Source organism: Syngnathus typhle, linkage group LG21, assembly GCF_033458585.1.
Source record: "Syngnathus typhle isolate RoL2023-S1 ecotype Sweden linkage group LG21, RoL_Styp_1.0, whole genome shotgun sequence".
Classification (NCBI taxonomy): domain Eukaryota; kingdom Metazoa; phylum Chordata; class Actinopteri; order Syngnathiformes; family Syngnathidae; genus Syngnathus; species Syngnathus typhle.
Window position 1 is genome coordinate 4108500 of NC_083758.1, and position 20827 is coordinate 4129326.

The 20827-nt window shown below is 44.9% G+C and overlaps 1 protein-coding gene and 1 long non-coding RNA gene across 5 annotated transcripts in view; one reads left to right on the top strand and one right to left on the bottom strand.

The window, feature by feature from the left end:
• Positions 1-20827, top strand: part of LOC133145060 (uncharacterized) — a 226256-nt gene that overhangs the window by 67616 nt on the left and 137813 nt on the right. The gene's annotated exons all lie outside the window — the stretch shown is intronic.
• On the bottom strand, positions 14609-19177 carry LOC133145690 (basement membrane-specific heparan sulfate proteoglycan core protein-like). The gene is made up of 7 exons (XM_061269360.1): positions 18561-19177; positions 17385-17639; positions 16767-17033; positions 16412-16672; positions 16266-16340; positions 16089-16196; positions 14609-16006 (listed from the first exon to the last, which is right to left on the bottom strand). Exons 1-6 carry the CDS (start codon positions 18667-18669, stop codon positions 16105-16107), a joined length of 1059 nt encoding a protein of 352 aa, XP_061125344.1. The 5' UTR covers positions 18670-19177; the 3' UTR covers positions 14609-16006; positions 16089-16104.

Below are 20827 nucleotides of genomic sequence, written 5' to 3' on the forward strand. Positions count from 1 at the left end.
GCGAACTTTAACAGGCTGTTGATGGTTCCCGTTTTTCAACAGTGGTACCTTGACTTTTTTCCAGCCCACTTGTGTGTCAATATGCAGCCATTCAGGACAAGGAGAGAGATATGAAAGTTGTCTTTCTTTTTCTCGGTGGGACCGCTAAACCTCTCCGGCTTTCAACGGCACTGTCAGTAGATGCATCTGGCTCCGCTCCAGGATGAGATTTTTCTCCCCTTTTGTTTACTACTTCAGTTTGAGAAGTACCGCAGACATTGTCAGGCTCTCTGACAGTCGTGGAATCACACACCCATCACTTTTTTGTTTTGCAGAGCAAATCCGCATGTTTCCCTCAATGAAGGGAAGATGACGAGCAACAAACCGGCCGGTCCACACGAACGGGTAGGCTTTCACGCTTGAAAAGGCCTTTTTTTAAAATGTTTTTGAACTCGGCTTCAACAGCTGCGGAACTTGCAGTGATGCTGGCGCTTTTGAAGAGAGGGACCATTATTGCTGTCCAGAGTGGCAAGTAACTTCCAAGTCTCCTTATTTGGGGAATAATTGTCTCTATCCCAGGGGTGGGCAAACTACGGCCCGCGGGCCACATCCGGCCCACGGGACCGTTTAATCCGGGCCGCCAACCCTGAACAAACTGTATTATTAAACTTTTTTTTTTTTTGGTCATTTTGCCTGCAATGACTGCGTTTCCCCAGTAGATGGCGAAGCGCTCGCCTGCGCATTTACTACCGGAAGCCGTGTCAGAAAGCTCGGTGCACACTCACAAGTGCGTGTACGTACTCAGTAGTACGGACATGGCGCACTCTCGCTCTATTCGTATCAGTCCCGAATTTAGAGCGTGGGCTTTGACGACAGCATTCTTGTAATTCGCGCGCTGAGCTTTCAGATGCAGTTTTGCGCGAAAGCCACCCACAAACCTTCCCCTGGAATCCTTCCATTAAAATGAGTCGCCCAAGGAAAAGCAAGGTGGACACAGTGCCGAGCGTTTAAAAGAGAGTGGCCAATTTTGCTCGACGTACGCGACCTGACGTTCAGCCACATGAACGTCAATATCAACCCGTCACAGATCGAGGTAAACGGACCAACACCTCGGATCTCTCCTAAGAATTGCCACAACAAATTTTACTCCAGACTATGACGCACTAGCAAAAAAGGGAGACCAACAACACTGTTCCCACTGAAAATGAACGGGAGGCTCTCAAGTTTATTGTAAAAAAAATGCATTTTGAATATGATTTGTACACATAGCAGGGATTGAAACTAGCGACCATTCTCATTTTCAAACAATGCAGGATGCTCAAGGACATTGATGCACCACCTATTTGCGACTAATCTTAACCTGTAAAGTTCTTAAGGCTTACTTTAAGGAAGTGTTTCCCGTTTCCTCACCTCTGTTACCAGGTGTTTGTGAGTTAAAACTCTGCTCTGATTTTCAGGTACCCCTCACCGTTTTGCCGTTTTGATTACTTTATTTGGATGTGTGCTTTCACCGATTCTTCAAGATGATATATTTGGTCAGAATGTTTGCCGTTTGATGTGATCTCATAAGATAAACACCTTTCATTAATCCAGTGCTTCTCAATTATTTTCTGTTACGCCCCCCCCTAGCAAGAAGAAAACTATTCGCGCCCCTCCCCACCGTGACTATCCTAACTTGTCTTGTAAGTCGTAAAATGTTGCACTGTCGCAAACGTCACAGAAGTAACAATGAGAGCGCCACTGCCCCCTGCTGGGAAGATGCGCAATTACACTTTATTCTAGTACTGCAAAAAAAAAAGCCTGTTCCCCAGGGTCACACGCGCCCCCCCAGGTATAACACGGCGCCCCCCAAGGGGGGCGCGCCCCACTATTTGAGAAGCACTGCATTAATCTGACCTGCAGGCACTGAAGTGATAGAGACCGTTATTCATAATATTCGTAAAATAGTCGTATTTTATGAGAATCACTGATAGCAGTTTTTTAGTGAATTATTTTTTTTTTTTCAATGCTGTTAATAAATGCATTTGTTTTCAAAAAACTTGTTTGGAATATCCATGCTTTACTACCTACTAAAGGCCAAAATCTCTTATGCAATGACCTTTACAGGTCGCTGATATGACTTCACACAAAGCCTACGTCCATCTGCTCCTGATTCGGCCCTCCGGTCCAAATTTAGAACCCAGTTCGGCCCGCGAGTCAAAAAGTTTGCCCACCCCTGCTCTATCCCCATCAGCCATGGCAAGTGACCTGCTCTCCTCACATCCATATTTCTGTCACCCACTCTCGGGCATTGGTCTGGATGTGCTGATTTAATGCATCATCACCTGGTTCTTGTCCCTCGACTTCCTCATCTGAAATGGGGACAAATTCCTCTGCGATTTGCGCTCTCAAGTATTTCTTGCACTTTTCTGATGGGATAGGGGCTCCAGAATTGTCCTGACCCTCTCTGTCTCACTTAGTGCCTCAATGGAGATAGCACGAAGAAGTTCTTTTGCATGTTGCAAACCTTGTGACTTAAGAAACTGTGCTATTGACCGAACAAAGAAATCCTTAACACGAGGTCTTTTGTTTTTCAGGCAGTCCCATCGGCAGATCATCTTGATACAGTGTGCTACATCTACCCTGACAAAACATGGGGGTAGATGTCCAGGTTGATTTTGGTGTTTGCCTGTTTAAAATGAAAATAGAGGAAATGTTGACATTTTAAATTTCAATGCTGCTATGGATGAGTCCAGAGTTGTGAGGGAGGGAGGCATCGTGTACGACTCTGAGGTTTGATACTGTGCAATTTTAAACAAACAGCGACACTTGCTGGATTTATCCAGTACTTCAATGTGAATCTCACGCACCCACGCACACACAACACGATTGATCAGTGTCAAATTGGTTGGACGACTTTGAGACGCATGAATACGTCGTGTTAAAACATTTTCATTTCATTTTTTATACTGGTGCGTTTGACTGAGGTGCCTGACTGGTTCGTTGTTTTTAAGGTTGTTGTTTTTTTGAAGGAAAACAGTGCATGCATTCCAAACAAAGCAAGTAGAGTTTGCATTTGGGGGGCATCATGAATTCATTTTAGAGCCGAGTACTGTATTGTGAGATACGCGTCCAACATCTGCATGAATGCAGCAGAAAGTGCAGAGGTTGGATTAACAACATTTAAGAGATAGGGGTGTAACGATACATCGATACACATCGATTAATCGATATAATGCTCTACGATTTATTGGCATCGATGCTAAAGGTAAACATCGATTTATATCGCCGTGTTTGACCTCGGACAATAGACGCGACTTTATTTTGAAATCCAGTTCATTGTTGCTTGCTTCCTCTTTCCGGGAGCAGGGAGCAGTGCGCGGCGTTGCTGCACGTGAAAGGGGAGTCGACAACTAGCACGCGGCTCCTGGGCTGGTGCTATGGCTAGTGTCCAAAAAGACGAGGAAATTTGCTCCCCTTTAGGCTTCAAGTCATTCGTTTGGAAGCACTTTGGATTCCAAAGAAAAGATGGCTCAACGGACAAGACACGTGCAGTTTGTAAATCCTGCCATGCGGTGATCAAATATTCAGGGAGCACAAATCTCGCCGCACATTTAAAGAAAAAACACGACATCAAAGTTCAGTGTTAAAGTAAGCAATTTGTATACTACAATACTCTTGTAATTTCGTAAATAAAGAGTTTGCAGTACCTTGTTGATTTTGCGTATGAATTGTTGTAAATCAGGATATTGTTCTATATTTTTTATTTAAAAAAAAAAAAAAATCGATCGTAGAGCACTATATCGCGATATATCGTGAATGAATCGCAGCAGGCTTTAAGATATCGGCAAATATCGTATCGTAGTTCTTTATATCGATATTATATCGTATCCTGACAAAACCCGCGATTTACACCCCTATTAAGAGACTGTGCGCCCACACACGCGCGCGCGGAAACATACACACGAGTAGCGTCGAACAGCCGTGGAGTAGGGATGGGCGGATCGATACCAAAATATCGATATATCGATCCAGGCTGCTCATTTTTAGTATCGATCTCCCTAGCTAAAATATCGATACTTACAATTATTTAATTATATTTTTCCTCATTTTTCTCTGCTCCAATTTGACGACTTGCACTCATGCTAGCACTACTTTTCCTTCCGCCTGCTGCACCGGCGTGTCCTGCTCTGCTCTGCTCCCGCCCCCTTTTCTCACAAGCCAAGCCCTCCTCCTCCGCCCCCCCCCCCCCCCGTTCCAATCCAAACAAACACAAACAAGCATGGCCACGGCGGCGGCCCAGTCCGAACGCAAGAGAAGTCTGGTTTGGGGATATTATATTTTACTTAATAACAACGAGGCAAAATGTGAAATATGTCACAAAACAATTAAATATTGTGGCAACACCACAAACTTGACAAAACATTTAAGCAAAATTCACCCCACGGTTCATGAAGAGCTGCAGTTGAAACGTGCCGCAGACACTAAGGCAGCGACGGAAAACCCTGCAGCCACACCGAGGGAGGCTAAGGTACCAAAGTACCTTAGAAGCAGCGTTTCAGAAAGGCAAGACATATCCAGGTATCAGGTGCTAACCAAAAATCGTAAGCATTTGTGGTTGATGTGCTATTTGAAGCAATAATTACTATGCTTTAGTCAGTCATTTATAAATAAAGTTTTCCCCTTTTCAATTTGTGGTCGAACGCCATACGTTTTATTTGTAACTCCACTTCCTATAAACAACACTAAAGTATTACAATATTAAATGTAAGTATCCAGTGGCTTTACAAATTGATAGTTTTGCTGCTCATGACGATTAAGCCCTGCATCTCTGTTGGTACCATGTCTCTTTTTAGATTATACTAAAAGACAAAACTTTTTCCCAACAACAGAGAGAGAGAAAAAAAAGTAAAGAATAGCTCCTTTTTATTAAAGTTATACTATTAATATGCATCTTCCACTAATGCACTAATGTCTAAAAAGGTTAATAATTCATGTACATGACGTAATACCTTTTTCTACAAAATTCAATAGATGACTCTCCAAGAGCTAGAATGCCACTGCATTTAAATTGTTTTTTTGGCGGGAAAAAACACTTCCGGTATCGATATCGGATCGAATATCGGGTATTTTGGGTAGGAAATACTTGGTATCGGATCGATTCCAAAATCATTGGTATCGCCCATCCCTATCGTGGAGTATTCCTCCTCCCCCACTGACGGACCCAAATCTCTCCTGATGGAGATGAACTCTTCCGACGTTTATAAAGACAAAAAGGAAAGAGTTTGCAATCATATTCATAACCCCAACCAAAACGGATCCCCCCACAACAAAGTTCCGTATGGAATGGAGATTTAATGAATTAACGATCCTCACGTAATGAAATCGTACATTAAAGCAACGGTCCCTGTTACATCGTGGCCGTAATGACGCGCACACTCTCCAAGTTTAGAGGACTTTTTAATAGAACGGCACACACAGTACAAGCACAGGTTTCTCTCTTGTACAACTTCTTCTGTCTAACATCAATCCTCAGTAGTCAACTCTAGGCGAGTGCGCCCTCTACTGGGTAAAAGTAGAAGTATCACATTGGCAGCAAATAAGCACTGAAATAATACTTATACCAACCAACATTACCAAATCAATACACCACATCTCCCCCACATTTAAGCAAAAACAACATAAACAGAAAAATTACTTAATGTAACTCAGTATGACTTTTTTTTTTTTTTTTTTTTAATAACATTCTACTTTAAGGAACAAAGTCTTTGAGGTGAACAGGGGTATGTCTCACTCTACTAGAACGTCTCAACTCTGTCTGTGGTGGTACAACCTTTTCATCCTGGGTATTGGTAGCAGGTAGTAACTCTGACACCTTCTCTGAATTAGAACTCAGTTCTAACATCTGTGGTTTATTTATTTCCGGTAGTGGAATCTTTGCAATAGTCTCTGGAAAAAATACTAAGCTTTTCTCCTTCTCAACCTTTGTCTCGAGATTGGATAATCTTGCTCTTACCTGATCTACATGCCTTTTCACAACTTGACCAGTACCAACACTAACGGTATAGGAAAGGGGTCCTGAAGTGTTTTGGATAACACCAGGAATCCATTTCGGTCCATAGGAATAGTTCCTGATGAGTACGTCCTCTCCTGACGTAAACCCTCTCTGCTTACTCCGTGTGTCATGATTTTCTTTCTGTGTAAGTTGCTTTTGTTGCACTTTGGTTTTCATATCCGGAACAACCAAATCCAGGGCGGACCTTAGTCTGCGTGACATCATGAGTTCGGCAGGTGATAAGCCCGTTGTTGCGTGAGGTGTGATCCAGTAGCTAAACAAGAATCTTGATAACCTTGTTTGTATTGTCCCTTCTTTCATCTTCTTCATCCCCTCTTTAAAAGTTTGAACTGCTCTCTCTGCGAGTCCATTTGAGGATGGGTGAAAAGGAGCGGATCTCACATGACTGATACCATTTTGCTTCATGAACGCTTCAAACTCAGCACTTGTGAAGCAAGTTCCATTGTCGGACACCAGCATTTTTGGTATTCCAAAATTACTAAAGCTCTGTCCGAGTTTCTCGATTGTGACTAAGGATGTGCATGTTTTTGTAGGGTAAACATCCAACCACTTTGAATGTGCATCCACAATTACGAGAAACATTTCTCCTAGAAAAGGTCCTGCATAGTCCACATGAATCCTTGACCATGGTGATTCAGGCCATTCCCACGGGTGTAGAGGAGCAGAAGCAGGTGCTTTTTGATGTGCCTGACATTCGTGACATGCTTGAACCGTTCTCTCTACATCCTGATCCATTCCAGGCCACCACATGTATGATCTTGCCAAACCTTTCATTTTAGTCATTCCTGTGTGAGTTTGATGTAACATTTTTAACATCCTATCTCTTCCTTTGGCAGGGATGACCACTCGAGCTCCCCAGAGAACGCAGCCATCTCTAACACCGAGCTCCAATTTTCTCTGGTGGAAAGCTTTCAGATTTGGATCGGTTTCTGTGGGCCACCCTTTCAGGATGTATTCATGAACTTGTGATAAAACAGTGTCTTTTGCCGTCCAGCTCTTTATCTGCTTTGCATCTATCGATGTCTCATCCAACATGTCCATCATAAGTACTTGCTCAGTACTCTCCTCTTTCCTTAACTTGACAGGAACTGGCATCCTGCTCAAGGCATCTGCATTTGCATGATGTTTGCCTGGTTTGTAGACAACGTTGTATTTGTATGCACTCAACTTCACAGCCCACCGCTGCACTCTAGGTGATCCCATTTGAGGAATTGGCTTCTTCTCATTGAACAGATAAATCAATGGCCTGTGATCCGTGTAAATGGTAAAGTTTCGACCATATATGTATTTATGAAACTTTTCAATCCCAAACATGACCGCAAGACCTTCTTTATCCAACTGTGAGTATCTTGTCTCAGCAGGTTGTAAGGTACGGGACATAAATCCAATTGGTCTCTCACATCCATTTTCCATGATATGTGATAATACTGCCCCCACTCCGTAAGGGGAAGCATCACACGACAAAACCAACTCACGGTCAGCTGAGTAGTGTACAAGAACATCTGAAGTGTTAAGCAAGTCCTTTGCCTTCTGGAATGCCTCTTCTTGTTCTTTGTCCCATTTCCAACGAACATCACGTCTCAACAACTCATGTAATGGTGCCAACAGGGTTGCCAGGTTTGGAAGAAACTTGTTGTAGTAGTTTAACAACCCCAAGAATGATTTCAGCTCTGAAACATTTGCTGGGGCAGGAGCATCCTGGATTGCTTTGACCTTTTGGGCAATGGGGTGTAATCCTTGTGCATCGACTTTGTAGCCCAAGTACTCCACTTCATCTTGAAGGAACGTACACTTGTTTCTCCTAAGGCGTAGTCCCGCTTCTTTCAATCTGTTTAGCACAGAGTCTAGGTTTTTTAGGTGATCAGATTGGTCCATGCCACTTACCAATATATCATCTAGATACACAGCTACTAGAGGAATCCCGCATAAAAGACTCTCCATCGTTCTCTGAAATATGGCCGGGGCAGAGGCCACACCGAATGGAAGCCTGTTGTAGGTGAACAATCCCCTGTGCGTATTCACGGTGAGGTATTTCTCGGAGTCCTCATCCATACGTATCTGTTGATAAGCATGACTCATGTCTAACTTAGAGAACTGCTTACCCTTGGCAAGTGCATTGAACAAATCCTCAACTCTGGGTATCGGATACTGCTCAAGGGATGACACGGTGTTTACAGTTAGTTTATAATCTCCACATAATCGGACTGTGCCCACTGGTTTCAGGATAGGTACCACTGGTGCTGCCCATTCTGAGTACTTAACTGGTGTGATAATGTCTTCTTTTAACAGTCTGTCAATTTCCTCATCCACTTTTGCTCTCATGGCATAAGGAATAGACCTTGGACGGAAGAAGCGCGGAACAGCATTTCCCTTCACATGAATAGTGGCTTTGGTGCCCTTTAAAGTGCCCAGCTCCTCCTTGAAAACTTCATCATGTTTGCACAGTACTTCTTGTAAGGTCACTTTTGTTTCCACTGTTTTCTGGTCTGTGTGTATCTGATGTACTTGTCTTTCTTTGTGTCTGGCTTTTATTTCTTTCCAATTCAGCTGAATGTCCTCTAGCCAGCATCTGCCTAGTAATGAGGGACCATCTCCTTTCACAACCACTAGGGGCAGTTTAGCTCTTTGCTTTTTGTACTTGACTTGGACTTGAGCTGCCCCCACAACTTCAACTCGATCCCCAGTGTATGTCTCCAACTTGAGTCGAACTGGTTTAATACAAGGAGTCTTGTTGGTTCTCCATGTTGTTAGGAATGTCTTCTCACTCATTACTGTGAGACTGCAACCTGTGTCAATCTCAAACTGAACTCTCTTCCCATTTAGTTTCATGCTCTCTGTATACGGATCAACTTTTCTCAGGTATATTTCACTCATACGTCCAAGCTTAAACTTTATATTTTGTAAAGGAAAGGAATCTTCTTCTGAACTATCTGTATCACTGTCCTCCGGTCGCTCTTGAACGTTATGAGACCGATAACTTGAACGAGACTGCTCCTTTTCAGCTGTAGGATTTACTACATATCTCTTTTGTTTGCTTTTATTTCTGCAGGCTCTGGCAATATGACCCACTTTTCCACATGCATGACATTTTTCTCGTTTAAACTTACATTCTGCAGCGTTGTGTTGTCCTTTGCAACGATAGCACTCCTGAACATTTCCGCACTTGAACGCACCTCGCTGCTGCGGGCCTTTGTTTACTTTGAAGCACGTCGCAGTGGTGCACGGATTCTGCAGGTCTTGCGCATTTTTAGTTGCTGTTTCTGCCGCAACTGCAATGGACAAAGCCTTCCCACACGTTAGATCTGCTTCTGCCAGGAGTCTTCTTTGAATCCGATCATCATTTATTCCACAAACGATCCTGTCTCTCAACTTTTGCTCCAAGGTGTTGCCATAATTACAGTCCTGGGCCAGCCTCCGCAGCTCCGCTACGTACTCCATCACCGACTCATTTGGCTTACGACTGCGAGAATCAAACTTGTACCTCTGGACGATTTCACTTGGCTTTGGGTCGAAGTGTTTTTTTAGTAGTGCCACCAGCTCGCCGTAAGTCTTCTCTTTTGGTTTATTTGGACTAAGGAGATTCCGCATTAAACTGTATGTAGATGCGCCGACAACACTGAGGAGAATAGCTCTCTGCTTATCCCCATCATCAATCTCATTGGCCTCAAAAAACTGATCCATTATTTCACAGTATTCTTCCCAGCTTTGATTTTTCGCATCAAACGCCGCCAGAGTGCCAATGGTCGCCATCTTTTACAAACTTTCACGGTACTTGGTACTCCTCCCTTCTTAAGTCCTTGTCGTCCGAACAACTCGTCCAAAAATATGTTATATCGTGGCCGTAATGACGCGCACACTCTCCAAGTTTAGAGGACTTTTTAATAGAACGGCACACACAGTACAAGCACAGGTTTCTCTCTTGTACAACTTCTTCTGTCTAACATCAATCCTCGGTAGTCAACTCTAGGCGAGTGCGCCCTCTACTGGGTAAAAGTAGAAGTATCACATTGGCAGCAAATAGGCACTGAAATAATACTTATACCAACCAACATTACCAAATCAATACACCACAGTTATTATTGAACATAATACAGTCTCTTACTTGCCAAAGACGCACATAAAACGGACAGCTGTGAGTACGAGGTTGGATTACTAAATCGGCGCTGTCAGAGCGGGTTCTTCGGTAGAATTACTACAGCGTAATATCGCAAGCCCAAACTGTACGCTGATTGGCTGAACGTTAGTTGAAGCGATGCGTCATCAGCAGGGAGAGAGAAAGTCACAGTAAAGGGTGTCATACTTGGCGTCCACAAGGGGGGGCTTTTTTACACCTCTTTTGTTCCCCTCCTGTGTCGATCTCCCTCCGTGGGCCCCCCTCCACCCATTGAGGAGGTCTTAAGCGTATTGTGGTGTCCACCTGCCGGGGTGCCCGCACCCTTCACCCCGCCATCCAACTTTATCCTCTTACTACGGCGGTGCATCGTTTCCCAACGGGAGACGGCATCCTCCACGGGTGTCAGCGTCCCATTCAAGTCGTGCTTGTTGTGTGCAAAGCGCCTCACTTCTCCCGCAACCCCTCGTTTCCACGGTCGCGTGGAGTTCAAGGTCCCTCGGATGATTGCCGCCGGGGTCTCACCTGTGGCGCGGTCTCTGCTTTTGCTTTGCCGAATATCCCGGGGTGAGCCGCTGGAAGTCCCGACGGGGTGCGGGATCAGGACCTCTTTTCCGCCCTCATTGTTTGTCACGGACAAACACACTTGTGCATTGACGAGGACTATCACCAATAGCATCCCGGGTGAGAGGATCTGCATCGTGCGGGGGGATTGCGGACTTCCGGAAAGTGCACCTTCACGTACTCTTCTGCTCTTCCATTCAGTCAACAGCCATGACGGAGACCGCTCCGACGAATTGCCGTTTCACTCGAGAAAAATACAAAGCGTTTGCTGCATTCACGAGGCGCAAACTTGTGGGTTACATCCAAATATGTGGCCGTGCCGCATCTAGAATCAGCATCGCCTGGGGATGGCAAGCGAAGAAAAAGGAAGGAATGTGTTGCATGTCCATCTTCTAGAAGATCCCCTAAATCCAGCGTCCACTGTTTTGAGTCCCTGTGTGTGACTTGAGTGAGACGGAGCAGCGGCAATGCGGCGTGGAGCCGCCTGAAGCTCACTGATGCATCGGAGTGGAGAGCGAAGGAGAGAGAGAGCGAACGAGAGAGAGAGGTAGAAGAGGGGAGGGGTTCTCTTCACGCCTCGCTCTCTTCTTGCTATAGCTCCGCGTGCACTGCAAAGAAAATGGACTCCCCTGGCGGATAACCCCGATCTGTCACTCTTCATTCATCACTAGAGCATCCACAAGACCCCCGGGCAGACCACGGCTGCAGATCCCCCCTACCCTCATTCTGTCGATGCTTCAGGCAAACGTAGTAGCCACGCCCGTGTTGATGCGTGAAAAAAAAATCACGCATAGGAGGCGCTGTGTTAGCTATAAGGTGAAGGAATTATTAGGTACGCCTGAAGAACCTAATCCAAAATTGCAACAGAAGACATTTATTGTTTTTTTCTTTTTTGTGACAATTAGGAGAAAAAAAATTATTTCCTTAAAACAATACAACCCCCACCCGCGCCATTCGAAATATAATTAACACATCGTATGCTACCTTAAAGCTAACAATGTAAACCTCACATAGTTACGTTAATGAATAACGTCCTTGTGTTTTACATCCCTGTATGCGACATGTTTTGAAACCTACAGTAGTCATGTACACAATGTATACAAAATAATGCAGATATTCTTTATCCTCTGCGCAAAACGGGCTAACATCACTGCGCCCTGTTTTTTCCATTCAATATTCCATTCACTTCAGCGGTAAATTGAAATTCTCACAAGCCTCTCAACAATAATTTTTTCTAGTCCTCAAAGATGACTGACTCCATTTTTTTATCCAAGCAACCATTCTGCTTTGACTTAAGCAATAATTCAAGAGACTTTCAAGACAAAATGAAACTTCCACATTACGTTTGAAGTACTCAAAGTCATCGATTTGCGTTGAGCTTGTGACCGCAAAACTCACATTAATAATCCCGCATACATTTGGTAGTGATGATGATCCAAAAAGGAGTGCTGAGAAACCCCACAAACAGGTGACCTCAAATAAGCCATCATGGCCAAATCCAAAGAAGCCATTGGGGTGGGGGGGGGGGGGGGGGGGTCTGTGTGCTCAGCTAACTTCCACATCATTTTCACTCCCTTCAGCATATATCTTAAATTGACCTTCATCCAGTTAGTGTAAGCAGTGGATTTCAATTACCAGAGGTCAAAATCACATCTGACCTTCATCCAGTTAGTGTAAGCAGTGGATTTAAATCACTAGATGTCCAAATCACATCTCGCAAGAGGACATAAAAGCCTTGGCCAACATTCCCTCTGGTGCCCATGTCCCGTCTAGCATTTATTCACCCTGTGTAGGTGAATCCTGGAAATAAAAGGCTCCATTCGACCTTGAAATACCTCCAGAGTAAAGTGAAGGTGCAACAGGGCAACATCTCACATGTAATTATCATGCCTGATGTGTGAGCCACGGAAATCCCGCGTGTTGGCGTGTGTCCGGGTGCAGATAAAAGGGGGGGGGGGGGGGGGGCCTCACCCATTGATGTGCTCATGCATAAAAAAGCACACAAACACAGAGGGGGTCGTCGAGGTCGCGCACGCACACACACACACAAGCAAAAATCAGGAATGAGTGCACGCACAGCGGGATTAACATGGAGAGGAATTTGGAGTTTACTAGGGCGTGTTGTCAGCGTGAAAAAAATAAAAAAAGAACGCAGAGACTGTGTCGGTTTCATTTAATGCGTTTGTTTGATTGTTATTATGCACATGAGTGCCCGTTAACGTACAGTCAACGTAATAATAGAAGACGGTGATATGCATAAATAGAAGTGAAATTGCATGGCTTTATCGAATTTATGTGCCCACACGAAGCTTTAATCTTTAAACAAATGTGTCCTTAAAAAGTTGACAAAACGTTACCAAATAAAGCTAATAATTATAGAATATGTAAAAATATAGATTAAATCAGGGGTGCTCAAACATTTTCACCTTACGAGCTACTTTAAAAATGACCAAGTCACAAAGAGCTACCCACTACAATAAATAGAATGAATGAATGAATGAATGAATGAATAATATAGTGCGTACATTTTTGTAGTTATTGTCTATTGCGCATGTGCGGTTCACTGTGATTGCCTCCCGACAGGCCTACCTGTATGTCAATCAAGCGATGGGCTGGATTCTAGCATACAGCAATTTTCTTTTTTAAAGGTCATGCGATCAACCAGATCGACTGGCCGATCGCGATCGACGTATTCCCCTGGATTAAATCATAAAAACACATAATTGAAATATTAAATTTAAAATATAAATATAGAAAAATTACTGTAAATAAATCAATATAATGTAAATACTATCAAATAAAAAAATATTTGAATTAAATCTTCAATTATACATTTTTTCTTGTATTTTTTATTCTGTTCAGATTCATATTCTGTACGTAGAAAGGCCTTCCAGTCAATATGTAGATGCTGCCATCTGCTGTTTTTTTAACGTAAGTGACCTTTTTTTAAGGGATCAGGGGCGCAACGCGTGTGAGATGCGGGTGGTGGTGGTGGGGGGGGGGGGGGGGGGTCCTGCAGAACTTTTGGTATGATCGGTAAATTAAAATAACTATTATTGCAATCAAGGAAAAAAAAAACCCCACCACATTCTAATAGGGCAAAAAGAAAAGCGGGAATCTTATCGCTCTATACAATGAGCCTGCCAGCTCTGCCAAAAAGTGAAACACTGCAGACGCAGTGCGGCATCAGACATTCTTCCATCTCACAGCATTTTCTCTGCAGGACATCTATTGTTTGCAGAGATCATTAGTTAAAGGCCCGGCCGGCACTATCGGCTCTGCAGATTAGGCCTAATGAGACACAATCGCAGCAAATTGTCTGGCTCATCGCATAGATACTCCACGGCGGCGTGTTAAGTGCTCAAATGATTCTCTTGGAGCTTATTTACGGCAACGTCAGCAGCGAGAGCATGAGGCGTGATTAAAAGGCCCGATTGTTTTGCTTATTTTTCGGTTTTCTAAACGCTAGTTCGGCCCAACCTAGTGCTCCAATCGAGGTCACAAAAACCCTTTTAGTTCCAAATGGCTCACCTCCTGCCTTCAAGATCACGCACGTAGCCCAGAAATCTGCACAACTGCGGGACTGTGTGTTCTCCAATATCAAGAAGTTACCTTCATATCCTGAATTGAAAACATCTGGCATACTAATTTGGAACATGCACACTCCACACACGGAGGGTTGAAGGTGGAATCAAACCGCTGCCCTCCTGAGGCAGACGCGCTAACCAGTGCGCCACCGAGCCGCCGCTTCAAATCCATGCAGTGCGCCGATTGGTCAAATGTTAACCCAAATTGTGCGCTGACTGGTCAAATGTCAGCCGATGCCTTGGTCCTTCATTGCCTTCAAAGGTTCTCCTGCACACGCACGCCTGCTACAGACAAAAGAAACCAGAGTCGGGTGCAATTTCATCGCTTTTATTGAACCGAAATAACAACTTAAGACAATCAATCATACATACACGAGCTGCTGGCGGCCCAATCCCCTTCCCTCCACACTCGCGCGTCATTTCCTGCCCCCAATCGCCCTCTCCTCACACTTCCCATCATGCGCCATGACAATCTCTCTCAGGTGCCAGCAGTATACATGGATGATCATTTTTACTACAAGATAGCTTACTCTATGAATAACTGATTAGAGTGAGTGATTCAATGGCTGAATCAGACGGCGTGTTTGTGAGCATGCGGTGCCCATCATTTCAACTCATGTAAGAACAAAAGAGCTTAATCAATAATTGAGTCATTCAAATAAGTCAACCGTGCTACGACCGCCTAGATTTCCAAATAAGAACAAAAGATAGCTTACTCGATTCTCTGAACAAATGATTAAATAGGTTGAATAATCAACAGATCGACAACAAATCAAGTGTTTGTGAGCGCGCCTATCATTTCAAATCACGTAGAGAGAGGTTACTATGAATGATTCAATCGATTGAATAAATGTTCAAATAAACAAGTCTAATTCCATACGGAGTAACAAAAGAGATATGATAAATGAATAATCAAAGGAAAAAAGATAAATAATCAATAATAAATAAATGAAGAAATAATCATGATAATATATAAATGGTGAATGATGAAATGATTGGCATCATCATGCGCATAGTCAACATGGGAAGAACAGATCAAAGAATTCATCATTCTTCGAGACTGGTTAACAAAAGGTACCTTACTATTACTAAATGATGGACTAGATCAAATTCAAGTTCAACAGTGTTACGCCAAGAATTGAGCGAGACACGGATAATAGCTTACTCTCAATAAATTGGATAAATAGGTCAAATCGACAACTGAAAACAAACTCGTTAACTAACCGAGGTCATACAAAGATGGCTACCAAAAGGTATTAATAATACATGCCTAATTGGAAAGGTCATTTTTGAACCTTTTGACATTTGCCACCAGTTCCGCCGCTAGGGGGGAGCACTTACCTACAGCAAGCGTGCCGCCGTCCCTCCCTCTTTGTTTCCAGTGCCAAGTCAAATAACAAAGACGACGGCAACTAAGCGGCTGAAAATGCAAAGGTGAGCCTGGACCGCTGACTTTTTCGACACTGATGATGCGTTTGCAATCCAAAACATTCGCAAAACTAAGTCACCATTTGGATTGTGTGGCGGATTCAGTGATTCTGATGATTCAAATGCTCGAGTGAACTAAACGGAACAAGGAACAAACAATAAAAACAAAAAAAAAAGCTTTGCCTGTCGCTCCACTCTGGGCGCTCGCTCCTCCCGCTCCAAAAAGGCAAAGGTGGCGGCGGCGGCGGCAGTCAACCCCCCCCCGCCCGCACTTCCATTCGACTGAGGAAAAGCAGACAGCCGCCGGTTGGCAATCGCAAAGGAGGAGGAACAACAAAGGAGCAAGGTGCGGCCGGCGACTCACCCGGCAGCCGCCGTGTCTAAACCATCCAGCAGAGCTGAAGGAGGCTGGTCATCACCACCAGAGCGACGGAGCAGGACGCGGCCCGGGCTGCGGCATTCCCCTTCTTATCTAGAGCAAAGGTGACGACAATCATTGGCCTGGGCAAGGCAGGGCGGGCAGTGACATGGAAGTACTCACCTTCTTCTTCGTTATTGTTGATGATGGAGGTGGAGGAGTTTGTGCCTTTTTGTTGTTTCTCGCAGTCGACAGCCGCTGTTGAAAACAGGGAGTGACACATTCGCAAACAGGGCTGACGTCAACCCAAGAAATGGCGGCGTACTCACCGCTAACGGCGAGAGGAAACCTGGGGCTATCGACCGGTTGACCGCCAAGGTAGCTTTTGGCGTGGCAAGTGTATTCACCGGCGTCGTCCGGTTTAGCCCCGTTGATGGTCATCACCTTGCCATCGACGTTAGTAGTTTGGGGAGAAGTGTTCTTCTTCCAAGTGACGTCTTTGGCATCACCTGTGACCTCGCACTTTAAGATGACCTTGCCGCCTGCACACACAGAACCGTCGCCCTCGATTTTGACAGTGGTGATGGGATCTGTTGGGGAGAAGAAGTGAGGCGGCAAAGTTTTGAGCAAGGGTGCATCGGCTGAATTCCTTTCGTGGCAACAATCCCGCGGCGTGAGAGCTACCTTGGACGGAGACTGTAAATGTTTTAGTGGTCTTCGGTTCGCCGCTGGGGTACTTGGCCTCGTAGGTCCCCGCGTTGTCTGCATTCAAGTTGAAGAGGCCCATCTTTTTCTTGTTGTTGTCAGGGAAGTTGATGGTAGGGATCGATGTATCCGGCCCCCCAGGTGTCTTCTTATGAGTCCAGGCGACAGTCTCGGAAGCCGCTCCGGAGTCCATCTCGATGGAGCTCCCCTTCACAACTTTGCATTCTCCGGCTGCGGGGCAGGTGACTGAAAAACCCCAAAAGAGTGTGACATTCACCTCAGTGGTCAAGTCCGAGTGCAGCAGCCGGTGGGCCCCGCCGAGGGCACGCGCTACACGATTTTGCTCTGCGCTCCGACAAATGTAGCACGACGGCGGCGCCCGCCATCCTCTCGGCAAAGGATTTGAGCCGAGGGTAAGAAAAGGAGTTGCCCCGATTTCCTCTGAGAGCAACGTTTGCTTTTCTCCCAGATGGCAAAGTGGCACATTTGAATTTCATTCCAAATTTGAACCGTTTAAGCCGCCCGCTTTGCCACGTGGTGTCTTTCACAAAACGCAACGGTCGCTCAGCGATACCAGCCGATTGTCGTGCAACTTACCGGCTCCGACGAGGATTAAGAAGTTCTTGGCGCCGCTGGGGTAGGTGGCAGTGTACTTGCCGCTGTCTGCAGCGCTCAGGCCGTCCAATTTCAGGACTTTTTTTTGCGTGTCCGAATCGTCATGATTAACGGTACTTGGGAGGTTTGTGGTCTTTCCATCAAAAGTCCATTTGACATTCTCATTGGAACTTGAATCCAGTTTGAGATTGTCGCCAACCTTGCAGAATTGCACCTGGTCAGCCGTGCCGTCGCAGTCTGGACAAGCAAGGAACAAAAGGATAATATGAGCGAGAGATTTTACAATGGATTGTTTGCTTTTTGCACTCATCGCCGTGGCAGAGCATTCCTTTCAAACAATTCTCACGGCTCCTAACTAGCTAGCGGGCGTACGCCATCAATACAACCAACACAAACGACGTGCGACGCATCAGGCGGGAAGTACAGCCAATCACGATGATGATCTTTTGCACAGGCTGGCTATGATTCAGTCGAAATGACATCGTCACATGAACGGACGGTGGGGGGAGAGGGACCTGATTTTGTTTTGGAGGCTTACGAATTGCAATCTATCAATAGACCAAAGCAAACGGCAGGAGGGTTAGTTAGGGTGTCGCTCTAACCAAAGAAAGAAAGAGAAAAAGAAAGAGAAAAAGAAAGAGAAAAAGAAAGAGAGAGAGAGAGAGAGAGAAAAAGAAAAAGAAAGAAAGAAAGAAAGAAAGAAAACGTTGACTTGACCTGAAGCTGAAAGCAAATACAAGCTATACAAAAATGAAACGGACATCCTCTATTCGTTGCTTTATTTCAAAGGCGGAAAAAAAAAAAAAAAAGAGAGACTACTCCTGCACACCAATGAAAAGAGAAAAAGGAAAGAAATAGAATAAAAAAGAAGAATCATGTGTGGTTTGCCTGTTTGAAACCAATTCACTTCAAAGTTACCAGCGACCTTAACTCAGGAGCGCAAGCTAGAAAACGACAAAGACTGGCTCAAACTGGTGAAGAAAAGTCCTTGGAAAGAAAGAACTGCTCAGACGGCGACTGCATCGATCTCTCTCGTTGGCGACATGAAAACCATTAAGGCTGCTTGCACTCGAGTGAGTCGACACCAAATTGACGTTGATCGCATTCGCAATGTGCCATTGGTGTGAAATTGACAAAGTGTCGTGAGGAAGCTTTTACCATCTGACTCGGCCATCCTGGTTAGGGAGAGCAGTAGAAAGCACACAAGTGCGGGGCGCAGACTCATGATGAGCAGTTCGCGGCGGCCGCGGCAACTTTGGTGGACCATCCTCGGGCGCCTTGGGTGATTGATCAACAACTTGGGCTGCGATGCGAGACTCTCAGACAGCGAGCGAGGCAGACAGGCAGGCAGGCAGGCAGACTGGCAGACAGGAACGGCGGCTCCAACTCGACAAGTGCGACTGACCCACGGACGCAACTAAAGTCCTAGCCCGCACCGCGCGTGACGTCACTCTGCTTTGACACGTTCAGCCTTCGTCGTCTCAAAGCTTCTGCCCAAGTTGAAGGCTTGCTTGCAAGTTGCCAACCAATCAACTTGATTTCCCTCAGCATGCAGTCAAAGAGAAAGGAGCAAAGGAATAGGTCAAATGTACAACATGACGTTTGGCGCTTGCTTGAATCGACGCCGTTTCGGTTCTATGTGGAATGGAAAAGTGACCGAGCTGTGTGTCTGTGCTCTGATGGAGCAACTATGTTTGTAGAAATAAATGAGAGTATTTATTGACACATTGCTGTTGCGCCCTCTTCAGTTGAATTGCTAAATGAGAGGATTGATTGACACATTGCTGTTGCGCCCTCTTCAGTTGAATCGCTGCCCACGACAAGACACGACACGACACGACACGACACGTCACGGAAAGGCAAGCAGCTTTGAAGTCACAAAGATTTGCAATGGAACATTTGACTCTCAAGTCATCATAAAGACAGAACGTTCTGTTCCCTCCGTCCTTCCCTCCCTCCGCGTTGAGCAACCTTCTCCAGACCTTTCACGCCACAGTCGCTTTGCAGGACAAAGGCCAAGCTGACCCGACCGAACGACCTGACCTCAGGGTGCAGTTCTCCATGGCAAAGTTGCTTCAAACCAACATGTCACACCCAGTTGCTTCTTTATTGGCAAGGTTGTCTTTTCTCGGCCATTGGGTTTACACGACAGGTGTCAAAGTCAAGGCCCGGCCGGCAGATACGGCCCGCCGCATCATTTGATGTGGCCCGCGAAGACAAATTGTCCATCAAATTGGTGTCATTACTAGAATTGCAAATTGTCTTCACTTTTAATAATATCTTCTTTTTTTTCTTCTTCTAAATATTTGAGTCTGATTTGAAGACGAGTTTTTTGGCAGTCTGTTTCGGAGCTTTTACTGGATATAATATGAGGTGCTCGTACATTGATTTGGGTTGACACGCAGTCATAATGGGCCTCCGAAAGAAGCTGTGACTACCATGCGGCCCGCGAAAAAAACCACTTTGACACCACTGGTTTACACGTTGAGGTCAAAAGACGTCCGTCCGTCCTGCTCGCAGAAAGAAGTGGGGTGCGTTACAAGATGCCTCCACTAGAGAGCACCCCAACCCTCCGTATTTTTGCTCACTTGACTGACTCATTGTTGGTCATCATTCATTCTCGCCGCCAAGGCAACAAACAGTTGAACAAGCAGCAAATCAACACGGCGCACGCGAGAGATGATTGGTTGTGGTTGCTTTTGTTTTGTTTTGTTTTTTTTTGCTTTTTCAACATCATTCAGCGGTAAAGGTTTCGATCACCGGAAACATTTCAACAAACCCAAGCGACTGATGCCAATTCACTTCAAACATCTGAAATATACTCTGCCTCACAAGTAGACAGTGCTACAGTTGGCTGTCTTTTTGTCTTCCATGACACTAAAGTACCACCCTGAGATAGAGTTACACAATAACCAGTTGTACCACGTCGATCTACATCACCAGCCCAGTTTGCATCACTGTAGGCTTGTATACCCAGGTTGTCATTACTCATTTGGTAGCACAACTTCTTGTCACTAGTACCCTTTAAATATCTGAGCACATGTTTCACTGTCCAAAAATGTTCAACAGTAGGTTGATTAAAATACTGTGACAGTTTGCTTACAATAAAACTCAAGTCAGGTCTTGTACATACAGTTAAATAAATAAGACCACCCACTGCTTCTCTGTACATTGAAACATCACTCAATAACGCAGCATCATCTGTGTCGTTCAGTTTTTGTTCACGAGGTGTCGATCTACTTTTGCCATCTTGCATATTAAACCTCTCTAAAATCTTCTCAACATATTTAGCTTGAGACATTGCTACACAGTTACTGGTTTGCTCAAAATCGATGCCCAAGAAATGTTTCAGTTTACCCAAGTCCTTCACTTTGAACCTTGCTGTCAGCATGTCTTTTGTGACCTCCATAGCTTCTTCATTACTT